We start from the raw sequence: 16,953 nt of genomic DNA, 5'->3' as shown, positions 1-16,953 counted from the left end.
TTTAATACGCTGACTTCCTGCTTTATGCTTCAGTCTGTTCTGGCCTCATTGAGCACAAGGTAGAAATCAACTCTGGATCAAATAAAGTAGTCCATCACAGGGTAAACACACAGATTTACTCATTGAAGTTTGAGTGGGAGTCAGCAGTCAAATTCAAACACACTTCTTTGCTCTTTTCTGTTTTATAATTTGCGAAACATAATGTGCATCTCCAGAGTAAAACAGAATTAAGCATCTGCTTGTTATTTTTTCTTGTGTTCTAATAGTATGAGTTTTTATTGCTGCATTTCACTTTTAATTGCTACTTGTGACTACCTTTTTTCTGTTTTTTGCTCTTTCAGATGCCTTGTTTAACCAAAACAATACCTTGGGGTTCAATTTTAAAATCGGTCCCGCTGTGGGCAATAGTGATGGCTCATTTTTCATACAACTGGTCATTTTACACGCTTCTCACATTATTACCAACTTATATGAAGAGCATTCTTGGATTCAACATTCAACAGGTAAGCTGAGTTATTTTTCTCTGTGGTAATTGTTTACATTGGTGTTACTAAATAGACCCGTGTGTGTGGGTTCATTTTGCAATGGACTGGTGCCCTGTCCAGGGATTGTTCCTATCTTGTGCCTGATGCTTGCTGGGATAGGCTCCAGCTGGAAAATGGATGTATGGTTGTGTAATTTTGTTACATGTTTATTACTGTGTTAATTGAACTGAAGATGTGCACATACTTGTAAGGCTTCATCTGGAATAGACGGTGCAGTGTTCTTCACATTTTTGCATAGTATTTGTCTTCATGTTGCAAAAGTATGTAGTGGTGCTAAATACAGTAGAGCGAAGCAGTGCTAAAGATTAAGCAGCTGCCTAATAGAATTCTTTAAAATTCTGAAGTGATTAAAGTATGTTCTTCAACATGGACATAACAGCATAAATGGAGATTGGTTAAGGGTTAGATTTCACTTACATTTTACAAAGTATTTCTGCAGAATCCCAGATCACATTGAGTTATGGTGCAGTGAGTAGAGGCTTCATTAGGTGAATGCTGTGTTGAGATGAACGTTCTCATCAAAATGTTTTTTATATTCCTAAACCAGGGGTATCAATCTCTGATTCTGCAGGGCCATAGTGACTACAGGTTTCATCCCAGCCTCTTCCTTAATTAGTAACCAATTACTGCTGCTCAATTAAGTCATTTTTTGCCTAAATTTTAATTATTTAAGTTTTAAAATACAGAACCCTTAATTGTTTTTTTTCCTCAGCCAGCAGTCCAACACCCAAAGCAAGTCAATAACTTATACCCAGTTAATGGCAGTCCACCATTTTTACCCTAAAAAGTTTCTTAATTAGAAGCTAATTCTTGCTAGTAGTAAAGCAAATTATTTAATTCTGTGACCTGTTATTGCTCTCAATCTACCACACCTGTCTTTTTCAAAACTGTTGATTTTCTTTTTCCTGAGCAAAATGTGCTGTAATCTGCGCATGCTCCCAACCTCTCCTCCTCTCTGAGTGCTTGATCCAACTGTGGTGAATTGGGCTAGCGATCCGTGGCTGTGTGCAGGTTTTTAGTTAAAGCATTGTGTCTCAGGTTCTGTGGGTGCGGTCATGTGGTGTTCAGTGTAGAAGCCGGCTGATTACCTGTTAGTAGGCAGGTGATTGGTTGTTTCACATCAACAGTCCCTAGACTGTAATTTGGGTGATGCATTCACAAGGAGTATAAAAGGAGCCTGAGTAGGTAGAGAGGTGGTAGGACATGAAAGACCAAGGTGTGAAAAGGCAGAATTGGGAGTGTGAGCCAGCATGGTGGAAGGGAGGTGCAGCAGTTAGTGGCCCCATGAGAGGGGTGCAGCAGTTAGTGGCCCCATGAGAGGGGTGCAGCAGTTAGTGGCCCCATGAGAGGGGTAAGAGGAACAGCACTCCAAGAGTTGATTGTCTCCTGCTGATCATTATGGAGGAATAGGGAGTGATTGAGGGAATTCTAGGGATCCCATAGATGTTGAGGAGGGCATACAAAAAACAGAGGTCCAGGTGTGAGTGTCCTGACAGGTGCTAAAGGATGGTGGGTGGGAAGGGCTACAGCTGTTGGCGCCTCAGCCCGGCTGCAAGACTCACAAGTTAAATTAAGGGAGACAGAATGAGAGAGATGCACTGGGCTGGCAAGAAAAATGAGACAGAAACCCAATGGTTTTATTCATGAATTTTAATGATAGAAAGAATATATTCATTGTTGGTTTCAATCTTCGAGGACTACACTAATTTTAATGAGGATTATTCATTGATTGAATCTGCACTGTACTCTTGCACACTGCATTGGTTTGATTTTTTTTTTTAATGGTTTGTTTGTAAATAAAAATCATTACACTATTTTGAACCTGCTCCTATTATTGTGTGTCCTCATTGTCCAATCCATTCTCGGTCATGACTATTGATGTCCTGGGTTCAAAGAATGCAATGCCAGCTGTGGGCAGCCTAGGCATCACACCAGCATTTCAGGAAAAGAGCACTATTTCTTAGATCTTCCACTTTGTTGTTTTCAATTAGTTTATTAAAACCAATGTTGTAAGATGGACAAACAGGTGCAAACACGATCAAGTTGATGGGATATCTCTTAGGTCACTTAGCATTTCATTAGTGTTTGGTTAAGGAATAAAGTAAAAGTGAAAGTATGAGAAGTTAAGAGAGTAAAGTAAAATGACAAAAGAAGGATGCTCCATTAGCAGTATAATTTTGTTACTTATTAAGAAAGTGGCAGGAACAAAAACCTGCAGTCGCTGCAGCCCTCGAGGATCCGAGTTTCCGACTCTTGTCTTAAGTTCTTAAACTGTTTACTTCCCATTCAATTACACATTGCAAACCAGGATAACGAATAGATAGACTGCTTTATCTGAAACAACTCAGGAAATGGAGAAGGAGTGGACAGAGTGACACACGAAATGCTGAAAATAACAGGAATAGAAAGTGAAATGAATTAAGCCTGTGGCACATTACACAGCTAGTAAGAGGGGATATCAAATTTGATAAATGCAGTTGATGATCTCATCACTTGAGAATGTCAGCTTACACAACTAGACATCATAAGTCGCGACAAATCGCAAGGTGCCGTATAAATGCTTTACAGGTATGGTGAATTCAGCCACAATCTGTGGCCTTTTTTTCCTTTTTGCCACTGTACTATTGTGGTATTTAAAACATGAGATATCAGACAAACAAGCCCCTCTTCTGTATGTGAGGTCCAAAACACTTACATTCCTTATTCTTTATAGCTGCATTATATGCTTTGTACTACTGCCTGAGCAATTTTTGGTTCCTAACTCCTGAACACACAGAGCCCACCCTGACAATTTTAGACAAAAGTTGCAGACTAGTTGAACTAAGTTGCTGGGTATGTCAGACTACACGACTAGTAGTCACAGGCATGCACAGCAACTGTCTCCAACTTGCTAAGAATATTTAAATGTAATCTTCAAGAGAAAATCGCTGGAACAGTCATGCAATGTGACAGGGCCTTTAGTGAACCTTTTCAAGAACATATATGAAAAAGCGTTATAGCCAGGTAACATCTTAGAAGGCATCATAATACCATTGGAAAAGTTGCAAAATATAGTAACATATGAGATAAATTGTGTACCATCAACATATTTCCTGCCTCAAAAGTTGTATTGAAGGCAGTAAAAATGTAATAAAGTAGAAGATGGAAGAATACATCATCAAAGGACAATTTGAATTCAGAAGAGGTACAGGGACAAGAAATGCAGTAGCAAGGTTGAGAGTCAATAGTGAGTGAAGCATCGAGCATAGACAAGATACTGTATCTGTTTTGTTGATTACAAGAAGGCTGTTGAAGGAGTAAATTGGATATGTCTTAAAGTGTATCCATATTACTAACCGAGAATGGTAAACCGGATGGACGCAGGGACATCCGGCCATGGGCCGTAGCCGCAAAAGACGTACTGCGCAAGTGCCTCCACAAAATCCCCCTTCCAAGCAACGGAAACTGGATGCAAAGCAACGTAAAATAAGAAATGAGGCGCCCATAGCACACAGAAAAAAGGAGTCAGACGCGAAACGAAACACACACAAAGAAGAGAATTGAGACCCACGACACACAAATGAGGCAACGCCCCCTAGCACAAAAAAAAAGAAGTCAGACGCGAGCGCCACACAAACCCATTGGACACAAAACGGGACAGACTACGGACATAGCACACGAAACATACACAAAAAGCAGGATTCGGACCCACGACCACATTAACATAAATAAGAAATGTGACACAAAGCACCATTACTAAACGAACCGTCCGTATTAAATATACGTCATCTGAACACATTCAAATTATGCAGCATAGGTCGATCTCATTACACTGATGCACTATTAACCGTTCAACCACAGAAAAGGCTCCATATTAACAGTGAGTGCGATCCTCCTTATTACTTATCCATATTTATAAGGCTGAAGAACAAACAAGTCATGAATTCACGCTCACGGGTACAAAACGATACGGCTCGAGTGACGGGACCAAACACACGAACCCGCATGAAAAAAAACAATACATGTCGGTCGACTAACCGACATACAAAAACGGGCAAGGCTCAATACAAACAATGACCGCCGTAAACTGCAACGGGCTTCTCACACAGCACAGGCAAATCGATTACGGCTCCAGAATAGCACGTCCCAATTCCTGCACATACAACGACGCGCCTCTCAAACGGCACAGACAAAACATTCACATCAAGGACATCAACGACAGACACCTGCTAAACGATTGCGCCAGTTAGCTGACAACGCGTTCAATAATGAGTCCACTATTCATGAAAATTCATTGGGATTAATGAATGTCATTTGCAATCATTGTCATTCACTTAACTTCCCTGAAGAAACAACTGGCAATACAAGTAATGAATTTACACGTTATTGTCAAAAGGGTCAAATTTGACTGCCTCCTTTACATTCATATCCTACATATCTACAGAAGCTTCTAACTGACGAGGTACCTGAAAGTAAAAACTTTATGAACTGCATTACATCCTACAATAGTTCATTTGCTTTTGCATCTAATGGCATCCACTCACTTACTCAACACCATTGATAAACTTCTACAAACGTTGATGATTAATAATATTCCCTTTGGAGGAAAGGTACTTTTATTAGGAGGAGATTTTACACACTGCTTAGCTATTGTTTCACATGCCATGCGCTCGGCTATTCTTCAGTCCACCTTAAAATACGCAGACAATTCGCATTGCTTTCAAAAGAGTTACGGAGATATTTGGAACAACAATCTCATTACACCAAATACCCCTTTTAACACAACGAACTATATTCTGTCCAAAAAATATTAATGTTGATCACATTAATAACCAGGTCATTTCATTACTTCCTGGAGTGGCACAACTCTTTCTAAGCTCTGACAGAGTTGACTCTGATTACGACAATGACCATCTTAATTTCCCTTTAGAATATTTGAACACTATTAACCCAGCCGGATTAACACAACACAATCTTAGCCTTAAAAATGGAACAATAATCATGCTATTAAGAAACCTTAACACTAAACAAGGTTTATGCAATGGTACATGTTTAGTCGTCAACACCATGCCACACAATGTTATTAAAGCAAAACTTCTTACAGAATCACATGCTAACAATACTGTTCTAATTCCTACAATTATCTTACAACTTCTGACCTGGAATTACCTTTTACACTTAAACGGCGACAGTTCCCCATTAGACCTGCCTTGACCATGACCATCAACAAATCACAAGGACAAACCATAGACAAAGTTAGCATCTACCTCTCTGAGCCCGTTTTTGGACATAGACAACTTTATTTGCTTCCTATATGCGTCATCTACACCTTCACACTATGCTATATCTCATTCATACATCACGCTCTTTGTAAATTCACAACACCAGGGGTTGGCGAGCGAAGCGAGCAGGGGGCGGAGCCCCCTAGTAGGAATAGATTGGAAAAATGAAAGACTGATATTGACACTGTATGTGGGGCACACAGTAAAGATGACACTTAATGAAGAAGCAACAGCCCTTGTATTACTGGAAGAGGTGTTGGAAAAGTTATCTTACTACACCTTTACAATGTTTTTATGAAAACAATTGAGAGAGCAGCACTACAGAATTTACAAATAAAGGGTGGAGGACAAATGATGAACACTATTACGCATGTAAAAAGTGCTATAAATAGAGACTTACTCACCACAACGGTGTACAACTTCAGAATGTAAAATTAGTATCAAGAAGGCAAAAGAGTTATGGGGACTGAACAGGACAGCTATGTTAAATGCAAGTAAGATGTAAAGAAAAGATACTAGAACAAATGTTTCTGTTTAAATATCATGGAAGTATAATTCTAGAAGATGGCTATTGCAAGAAATAAGCTAAATGGAAAATTGCAATGGCCAAAGATGTATTTAACAAAAAAGTCTTTTTCAGTAGCAGATGAAACAGAGAACTGAAAAAGCAAATAATTAAGGCACTGGTGTGCAGTGAAGCAAATATTTGGATGCTAAGAAAAACAGATTTTAAAGATTTGGAAGCATATTGGGTATTGTTTTTGGAGATGAAATTGGAGAACAAGCTGGACAAGAAGGAGTTTGTAATGAGGAGGTACTGAGTAGTATAGGAGAGGAAAAGACTTCTTCTTCTTTCGGCTGCTCCCGTTAGGGGTTGCCACAGTGGATCATCTTTTTCCATATCTTTCTGTCCTCTGCATCTTGCTCTGTTACACTCATCACCTGCATGTCCTAACCTTCGCTTAGGCCTTCCTCTCTTCCTCTTCCCTGGCAGCTCTATCCTTAGCATCCTTCTCCTAATATGCTCAGCACCTCTCCTCTGCACATGTCCAAACCAACGCAATCTCACCTCTCTGACTTTGTCTTCCAACCATCCAACTTGAGCTGAACCTCTAATGTACTCATTTCTAATTCTATCGGTCCTTGTCACAGAAAAGACATTAGAACAATTTGAATGAGACTGAGGAGATGGCTGGGACATGTACTTGGGTGTGATGGGCTGCAAAGAGGTACTGGAAATTGGAGGGGAAAAATACATGAAGATTCAGAAAATGATATTGCAGAGTACAGACCGTACCAAAGTGTGTAAAGAAAGGCACAAGATAGGAAAAACTGGAGGTAGCATTCCATTACAAGGACCTTCCTTCATGCAGAAAACTAATGATGACCTGAAAGATGAGATGCAAAGTCTCAAAATGCATACCCATGTATATAATGTTAACTAGGCAAAGTGTATATTAAGAAATTAAATATATTTTTAAAGATATTAAACATAATTTCCATACTTTATGTCCTGAACTTTGGGTTTCAGAATGGATTCCTTTCAGCACTTCCATATTTAGGCTGCTGGCTGTTAATGCTCCTAGGGGGTCAACTGGCAGATTATTTGAGAGAAACCTGGATGGTTCGAACCGTAATTGTGCGCAAGTCTTTTTCCATTATTGGTAAGTTGTATAAACTCTGCTAATTGTAAGTTGTGAACTTTTAGTTTTTTAGACATGTATGCATTCAATGAAGTTAACAAATGTTACAGTTTCTATCTTTACTATGAAAACTTTGAAATCCAAACCACAGGTAGTATTACTTCTGCATTGATCGCAGTATCATTTCTGTCAGTAGTGTGATATATTATTCTTTCATTCCCCATTGGCTACAAAACAATATGCTGTATGTCACATGCCAGACAGCAATCTCATTTAATGGAGGCCTGTATGACTCTGGCTAGCAATGTGTTTAGATTTAAGGAAGTAAACATAATTAAAGTCTTATACGATCCATTTTTATGATTGGGCATTTCACGTTACTTGTTATATTTTATGGTAAAAATGTTATTGTTTTTTGGTTCTGATAATAATCACACAAAATTTTGTTAATAGCTAGTTTTCTTGATGCTTTCACATTGTGTGATGGGTGGTATGAGTATAGCTGACCAAAGCACTTCACATTTTGTATTGTGTAGCCCTGTGGTAGACTGGAAAAGAGCAGCTTTTTGAAGTGGAAGTGCAAAATGAAAGGCATACCATACTACTGGTGTCCATTTACTTAATTATTACTTCTACAGAAATGCCTCCAAAGTATTTTCTTATTACTGTACTGCCTACTAATAAAATGCTTTTTTTTTTTTTTTTTTAACTACTTTCTGATGACTGAATGAAATTGACATTTATTACCAGTGAGGCACAAGTCCAGTGGCCATTCACACATACTATAAGGAGACTATTCAAGGGCCCAAATGTAATAAGCTTTTAACATATATAATAAAATATATTGTTTTCCATGAAGTATAGGTACTTTTTAATGTGTCTGTCATCAGTGGAGCCGTATGGCAAATGTAAGATGTGTAAAAAAGATAAAAGAAATAAATAATTGCAAGTTAAAGTCAGTGCCTGTCTTTAATACAAAAACTGAGCTACACACTGGGATGACTTACAGTTGTTCACGTCTGGCTACTTCCAATGCCTTGTTCACCCTGGAATGGAAATGTCTAAATTAGCTGATGGTTACTTCCTTTTGTCCCTTTTACTGTAAACTGGACATTATTTATTAAAAGTCTTGCATTAAATAGATTGTTATTGGTCTCCTATAACCCTGAATTGGACTAAGCAGGTTTCAAAATTTTCATGTCATTAGGTGTTTTAGATATTTAGCTGAGAATATATTTGCACAAGTGTAATTTTATTAATTTTTTTTTTTTTAAGGAATGGTGGGGCCTGCTGTTTTTTTAGTGGCTGCAGGGTACACTGGTTGCAATTACACCATGGCAGTGGCATTTCTGACAATCTCTTCATCTTTGGGAGGATTTTCCATGTCTGGTTTTAATATCAACCATCTAGACATCGCACCAGCGTAAGCTTGCTTTATTTATTTAATTTTTCCATTTCTTCATGTTAATTACACAAACTGCTAGTAGTTTTTAAAAATTGGAATACACATTTAATACATCCATTTGAAAGGTACTCAGTATTTTCTTTATGTAAACTACAAGTAACATCACCAAAATGTCATCGAGCAATGTAATTATTTTCTAACCACATCAACAATTCTATTCTTTATTGAATCTGCCAGGCTTGTAATTATTTCCAGTTATTCTGGTAATAATTGTTGTTAACTGTCACCACATCTGGTAATACCAGTCTAGTACATCTTTTTGTAAGTGTGTTAAGATTTAAATGCACCTTTTTGGACTTTGATTGTGTCTGCTATGAAGTGACCTTTAGGGGCCTGTTCTAAACGTTGTGGCGGATAGCTGGGGATCCTACCCAGCTGGGAAGCCTGGAAGAACCAGGAAAGGGCAAATACCTCCCCTGGGCCACGAGAGGGCAGCGGCCCTGGTCTGCATGGGGGCCACGGGATCAGAGCTTGGAAGGTAATCCCTGTTGGGGCCCGTGGCCACCGTCAGGGGGCATCTGGACGATTATGGAACCCTGGATGGCAGCACTTCCACCACACTCGGAAGTGCTGTCAGAAGGAATTCAAAGGGACACCCAGGGTGCTCATGTGGCACTTCTGCAACATGAGAAAATCGTCACGGAGCACCTGGAACACATCCGGGTTATTATAAAAGGGGCTGCCACCCTCCAGTGGACGAGCCGGAGTCGGGAGGAAGAAGACGGGGCTTGGGAGGTGAGGAGTAAAGGCAGCAGAAGTGCTGAGAGGAGGAAGAAAAGAAGCAACTGAGACTGGTTAATTTAGGCATTGTGGTGCTGTTTATTATATAGACTAATAAACGTTTGTGTTTTGGGACATTCGGTGTCTGTCAGTCTGTGCCCGGGGGCTGTCCTTTCACAATGTCCTCACCATTTAGAGAGCAGATGATGATGATAAATAAAGAAGCAATATATAATATACAGCGTAAGTTGCACTTGTTAAAGCATATATGCAACTTGAACTTCATTTTATCCTAAATACAGTGGAAGTAGCACTTAGAAATTTGTTTTTAACACATTAATACTTTCCTGTAATATCTGAATTATTGTATAACCAGTGATCTTCATAAGAGTGTTTTGTTTTTTTCCCCAAGTTAAAGGTATTGTCATAAAGCTGGATCCTTACAACTTAAAATACATTTTTCACATAGTCTGTGCGTTTTTGTATACACACAAAAAAATAATTAAATGCCTCATGAACTTTGCTCATTAGTATTTTGTCTATAACAACATTTACAAAAATGTCTGGATTTTGTTTTGAAACAGATATGCTGGGATTTTACTTGGAATTACAAATACATTTGCCACTATTCCTGGAATGGTTGGACCTATAATAGCTAAAGCACTCACTCCTTCTGTAAGTATCAATTGCTGACACCAAAAAGTGAACAATATGTATTTTAGTGTGTTATAGACTGGCATCAATTTAATAGTATTGTGTTGGATAAAGTGTGGTATATGAAAACAAATTATTGTATGCTAGTGTCAATTTTTGGAAGAAAAAATAAACAAGGCAAGTGAATAAAAGAAAAAGCAGAAGCTGCAAATGAAAGAAGAGCAAATGGCTGAAGGAACAAGTGTTTACAGCATAAAAACCAAATATCATAGTTAAAGTGTCTTATAAACTAAATGTAGAATTTCTGTTTTTATACTGACATTAAACATTAATGATTTTAATTACAGGGTAATTGCACTATTTTCTGTCATTGCAGTGTGAATTTTTGAATGGTACTGTTTTAAACATGTACTATTATTGTGCACACAGTGGACAACACTCATATGACTTTAGCTATTTTGAGCTAAAAGGATTAGTTTAATTTTTATGCATACCATTTTGATAAAATGCTGAATTACTGTTTAAAACTATTTAGTTCAACTATGTTTTGTTTATTTTACAGAACACCGTAGAAGAGTGGCAAATTGTGTTTTATATATCTGCTGCAATCAATGTGTTTGGTGCTGTGGTGTTTTCCATTTTTGGTAAAGGAGTGGTACAGACGTGGGCTGTTGCAGATTTTCATTCTCACGGGAACTGATACAGTACATATTTGTAAAACAATAATGCACACACTGGCCATTACAGTTGGGGGTTTGATGTATTGTATTACCACTTCAAATGTACAGTGGATTTCTTTGTCGAAGTATTTTGCCTGGTAAATGTGCCCAAATCATTTGGTTCCTTGTAAACTACAAGTAATATGACATTATTTAGAAGATCTGGATAGTCTTTAATTCTACTGTACATTAAACCTGTTATGTGGTAAAATTTATAAGTGAAGTGTTGATGGTAATGAAATATGATGGTGGGGAAGAAATGTCAAACATAAATTACCTCATTTGTTCTAAGATTATAAGAAAAGGGATTTTACAGTTTTAAAAACACAAACATGTTTACTTTGTACCACTGTCAGAATTTGGTAAAATACTCTATTATTGTGTAGCTAGATTGCTTTCTCTTTTTAAAGAGTATATTGAGCCTTATAGGCTTATTAAATACTTCTTTTCAGAGTATACATCTTAAAACCTATTATCATAACCTTCATTAACTCTACAAAAATGTGCTAGATGTCATCATTGTAATATCATATCAATGATACTGTGATTTGGCATCACTAAGCAACTTTAAAAGCACAATTTAGAAGGCTGCATGCCACAATTTTAACAGAAAATACCAGATCTCTGTTTGTCAAGAGCACATTATATGGAGCTTATGTTAAGAGGAGTATTGTTTCTTTCTGGCAATATCTTTTTCTAAGACTCCATTTATTTTATAATATGTTTATACTTAAGTGCCTGATAATTATTGCAACTTTCTTGTTACATTTTGTCTAACTCCAAAAGCTCTACATTCAGTTTACGTATTTGGTCAAGATTATATTTTGGGTATATTTTAGATTTTTGTGCCTTTTTGACACACCCAAATAAAACATAACATAATATTGTGGAGGGGTTTACTTGTCAGTAGATAATGTCTTTGTTAAAGTGTTATTGTTAAACAATACCAATTATGAAAATCCATGGTGCTTTCCAAACTTGATAATGTCATTTAAACTAATCTCTATGACTCTAAATTGAAGTAAGTAGACTTGGAAAATAGATGAATGTGACAGAAAAGATCTGCTGCACATAATCATCTGTTTTTAAACAATTTCAGCACACATGTTTAGAATTAGTAAATAGAAGATTTAAGAATAATCAGCTGTAAATAAGTAAACCAGGGGTCAAGAAAGAAGTTTACGTCTTGTAAAGAAAAAAAATAAAGAGTTGTTTATAAAAATAAGTGGTCATTATCCTACATAGTAAGAAAAAACAAAATGTTGTTTAGCAAAATATCCGAGTCATGCTGACATTATCATTGGAACTCTAAGTAATAGTGTTGGTTGTGTATTGTTTTAGTTCCATCCTAAAAATCCTGTGCTGAGGTTTTTGTACATTCAAGACTCAAACTAAGTTTTTAGTCATGGTGTATTTATTAGCTATAAAAGGATTATGATATATAAAAGAAAACATTATTCTCAATGTACTCAGTATACATGACAGTAAGGACCCTATAAACTATATTTAATATTTTAACCATTAGGCTTCTTGTTTAGGTTACTAGACAAAATTGTTGCATTTTTTGATTTGCACTTTTTTTAAAGACAATTTTTTTAACTGGAAACTGACTGTACTAGATGGTCTTTGTTAATTTGCTGATGTTTCCATACTTGAATTCTAATTGTTTAGTGCTGATGTTTCCATGCTTTATTCTAATTGTTTAGTTATTATACATTAATTTGATATTCACAGTATAGTTTTCATAATTTTGATTTAAGTGTTTTATTTACAAAATCTCTCTGTTCATACATGTATCTACTGTAGGAAGTAGTAAATGGTTTTAGACCAACGTCACATTGGGAAAGACCTGTTGAAGAACCAAAAGGATTAAGATCTATTCTTAATATTTGATAGAATGTTACCTTGTAGAAAAAAATGAATATCATTATTTATTTAAATCATGCATTGTCTTTATTTAGATAACTTCTTTCAATAAATCACAAAAGGATAAAAACTCTGGGTTGGGAAAATTATTCAACATCATACAGATCTCTATACCCTGTTTATTCTGGTTTTAATTTTATTAATGGCTTATTTATTATGAATATTTGTTATAAAAAATAAATGTGCATAGTATTCTGTTTGTATTGTACTGGTAAAGGAACAATGCTGTGTGTTCACATGGTACCCTACTGGTATGGTACTGTTTTCTTTTATTTTTCCCTTTTCCATTGAATCTCTATCAATGTCATCTTCATTCTAGCAATATAAGCTTCTGCCATTCAGACTCCCCAATCAATCTGTGCCATGTTTGGTCAAATAAAATCCATAAAGAATGATGACGATTGAAAAGCTAGACCTGTGTTTTCCAAACCTTTCAGTGCCTGATGTTCTTTGAGTGGAATGTCTGCAGAAATAATTATTAGGTGAAATATCCTCTTTGCATTTTATATATATAATATATCACAAACTGAGGGCACCGTGGCGGATGTTAGCAGATTGCTGGCCAACCACAAGCGTTACCTGGTAGGTAACCACCCATACAATCAGATTGTGACACAGACTACGAATGCCGTGAATGTAATTACCCCGATCTACATGCTGTCAAATAAACGAACCACACGCCGTGGCGCAACGTTAGGGGCATCACCTCTGACGCTGACGTCCGAGGTTCGATTCCCGAGAGGGAGTGCAGTGGAGTGTGTACGCCTGATGAGCCCAGAACGAGGGTGAAACACGTGTCGCGTACTCTTTGCATTTATTTTACAGTAAACTATTTTAACCATTCTATGATCTGCTCCTCACAAACTGAGGGCACCGTGGCGGATGTTAGCAGATTGCTGGCCAATCACAAGCGTTACCTGGTAGGTAACCACCCATACAATCAGATTGTGACACAGACTACGAATGCCGTGAATATATATATATATATATATATATATATATATATAAACTCTTTAATGGCGCATATAATATATGTGCTTAAGTAATAATTTGAATATTCTTTGAATGATTCTTTTATTTTTACTGCTGTTTATTTTTTTTAATAATTTTGTCACATTTTAAAGTTTCATTAGTTCATTCACAATTTCCACCCACATGCATTCATGTGATTTTATTTAATCAGTTACTTAGTGATTGTTGTATGTAGGTAGTGAGATGTGTCGGGGAGAATTGCTATTTGGACAGTGAACCAGTAAAGAGAAGTAAAAAATACCATTGCAAAACTACTCTTAATTATTTTTTTAAAATGTTAAACTGCAAACAAACAAAGTTTATTAAGTATATATATTTTACACTGAGTATAAGTGTAATTCTCAGTATTTTATGCATATACACACATCTTATACTAACATATATTTTAATTGACAATCAAAGCAACTGCCAGATTATCCATTAAGAATGAAATATGATGATTTAGACATTTGATGAGTGAACTGGTGCATCTTCTAAGTGAGAGTTTGCCACACTGTATCAAATGCAATTTCAAATAGATCTGACTTGATGGAAAGAACTAAAATCTAATCAGATAAAATTTAAGCAGAAATTAATATCCAGAAACAAAGTAGAAACTTATATATTGATTGAAGATATAAAGGGAATATATGAAATTGAAATTGTGTTTCTATTTATTAAGATAATTTACTTGTATATTGTGCACCATGTGATCCGAAATTTACAATTTTAAATTTGTTTATGATGTTTATGGCTAGTTGTTGAGTAAACTTACGACCAGAGTGTAAAGACCAGCCACAGGCTGTCACGATGCATGTCCTAGTGGTCCTTGACTGTGTTTTGTGGCTGAGGTCTTTAGTAATACCGTTTGCGTTTCTAAGGCAGGATGTCTTATAGATGTCTCAACAGAAAGGGGTTATATACTAGTAATGCTCTGTAGCGTTTTGCAGTCCTGAGCTGAACAGATGCCATTCCAGGATGTAGAAAAAAGAAAAACCAGTCCGTATGGGGTGCTGTTTGATATGCATAGTTAGTTGGAGGCATCTGGGCTTTCGTCAGATACCCAATATAAAACATGCACTCCCCAACGATAGCTGAGACTTGTTGGGCCTACTTTTGTTTGTCACTGAAGGTGATCCAATAAAGTTAAACCTCCCAACCTTTACCACTGCATCCCCACTGATGAGTATGAGAGTATGATCTGTTATATGGTCTGTTATATTTGTCTTATTATGCCCTTTAATCTGCCAGTTAAACAGGCACCATTTTTGTCTGTTAATATCATAAACTGTCTGAACCAAATGTTAGCACTGTAATCTATGTATTATGATATGACCTCCAGTATGACTGTAATTATGGGTTACACCATTCAAACAATTTTTTTTTTTTATATATTTGTCTTATTATCATACAGTACTAGTCAAAAGTCTGAACACACCTAGAATTTTTCATGTGCTTGATAGAAATTGATACTCTTTTTTTGTTAAATTGCAATACCATTTAATTTATTTCAAAATGCAGCCAAGATATTGCTATTGTTGCTAATGGCTATTACTGCTTGAAATGACTGACTCTTAATTTATTATTCACATACGGCTTAAAAGCTCCATTTTCAGCAGCCATTCTTCTGCATCAGTGAAAAGACAACTCTGGGACACGCTGATCATAAAACACTTTTTCTGGTCATCTTCTGTCCAATGTTTGTGTGTTCTTTGGCCCATTTTAAACATTTCTTTTTATGTGTTGGTTTCAGATATGGCTTTTTCTTTGAAATTCTGCCTCTTAGGCCAGTGTCATAGAGTCATCTTTTCTGTGTTGCAGAAGACAGTGGTATCTGGCATGTATTTAATGAAGAAGCAAACTGAGGACCTGTAAGGCGTTTTGTTTCACACCCTACAGACTCTGACATCCCTATCCTCTTATGTAGTTGTGCATCAGGACCTTCCTTTTCTTTTCCAGTCCTAGTCTGATCCAGTTTGGTTTCTTCTCACAAGACAGTAATAGACACCTTTGTATGGAATCTTAAGTCTCTCTGCAATCTTGAATATGGAATAATCTTCATTTCTGCAAAAAAAAAAACAAACAACAGACCGACATGTTTCATGAGAAAGCTGTTCAGTTCGGCTATTTTTGAACCCAGAACTGGACTTTAGGAATGGCAGTACCTTGCAAGCCAAGAAAAAATAACAGATTTCAGTTGTGCAATTACAAAGGTCTCTCTAATAACCAATTAGCATTTAAAATGGCTAATTAAGGAAAGGTTAAGGGAATTGACCAAATGGGGGTTTGTAGTCATTTGTGATTAATAAATTAAAAATCAGAAATTCCAAGCAGTCATAGCCATTAACAGCATTGGTGGTGTCTTGGCTGTATTCTAACATTAATTTAATGGAATTTTAATAAAAAAAAGTACCGATTTCCATCAGACATGAACATTTCTGGGTTTGTCCAAATTTTTGACTGGTACAGTATTTGCAGCAAGTATGTTACTTTGACACTACGTTTGTGTTTTTTTAATCATTTTTATAAATGTAAAGGGATTCTAAATAAATGAATTGACGTGCTAATCACATAGTAAACAACAAATAGTACGGTTTGCATACTTGTTTTTGATTTTAACAACCTTGTACTACTAAGAATTGAAATGTTACATGAATTGTTTTTTTAAGGATACCTCTCATTTAAACAGTTGTGTGCACTGCATTCTGCCTAAACGGGGCTCCGTAGTGCTGCCCTATTTACTACATGAAAATAATGGGAGAGCACTTTTATCTGTTTTAATTCTTAATAACATGGAGGTCAGAATAATGTAAAATGCGTTGACCTGTGCATCATAAGTAGGAAAAAGATGTAATTTGTAATTCCAGTGCCTTTGCTTTTATAAAATTGAAATAAACTACTGTAAAATTAACACGCTGCTCTCGACTCATTGATTTCCCTCAGAATAAATAATAAAACACATCAAACGTATTTTCAGCGACAGACTGCTGTCACCGTCCTGCTCCACTG

At 36.5% G+C, this 16,953-nt stretch overlaps 2 protein-coding genes across 2 annotated transcripts in view; both read left to right on the top strand.

Moving 5' to 3' along the window:
• Window positions 1–16,855, top strand: part of slc17a5 (solute carrier family 17 member 5) — a 52,103-nt gene extending 35,248 nt beyond the window's left edge. The window contains exons 7-11 of the mRNA XM_028820481.2: window positions 342–503; window positions 7,338–7,470; window positions 8,725–8,872; window positions 10,219–10,309; window positions 10,851–16,855. Of these exons, the coding sequence (XP_028676314.1) occupies window positions 342–503; window positions 7,338–7,470; window positions 8,725–8,872; window positions 10,219–10,309; window positions 10,851–10,988 (672 nt within the window). The 3' untranslated portion in view covers window positions 10,989–16,855. The remainder of the gene's footprint in view (window positions 1–341; window positions 504–7,337; window positions 7,471–8,724; window positions 8,873–10,218; window positions 10,310–10,850) is intronic.
• The window catches only part of LOC127525979 (uncharacterized), a 340,677-nt gene that overhangs the window by 167,633 nt on the left and 156,091 nt on the right, over window positions 1–16,953 (top strand). The window lies entirely within an intron of this gene.

This window comes from Erpetoichthys calabaricus, chromosome 15, assembly GCF_900747795.2.
Source record: "Erpetoichthys calabaricus chromosome 15, fErpCal1.3, whole genome shotgun sequence".
Lineage (NCBI taxonomy): Eukaryota > Metazoa > Chordata > Cladistia > Polypteriformes > Polypteridae > Erpetoichthys > Erpetoichthys calabaricus.
This window is presented reverse-complemented; position numbering and strand designations above follow the sequence as displayed.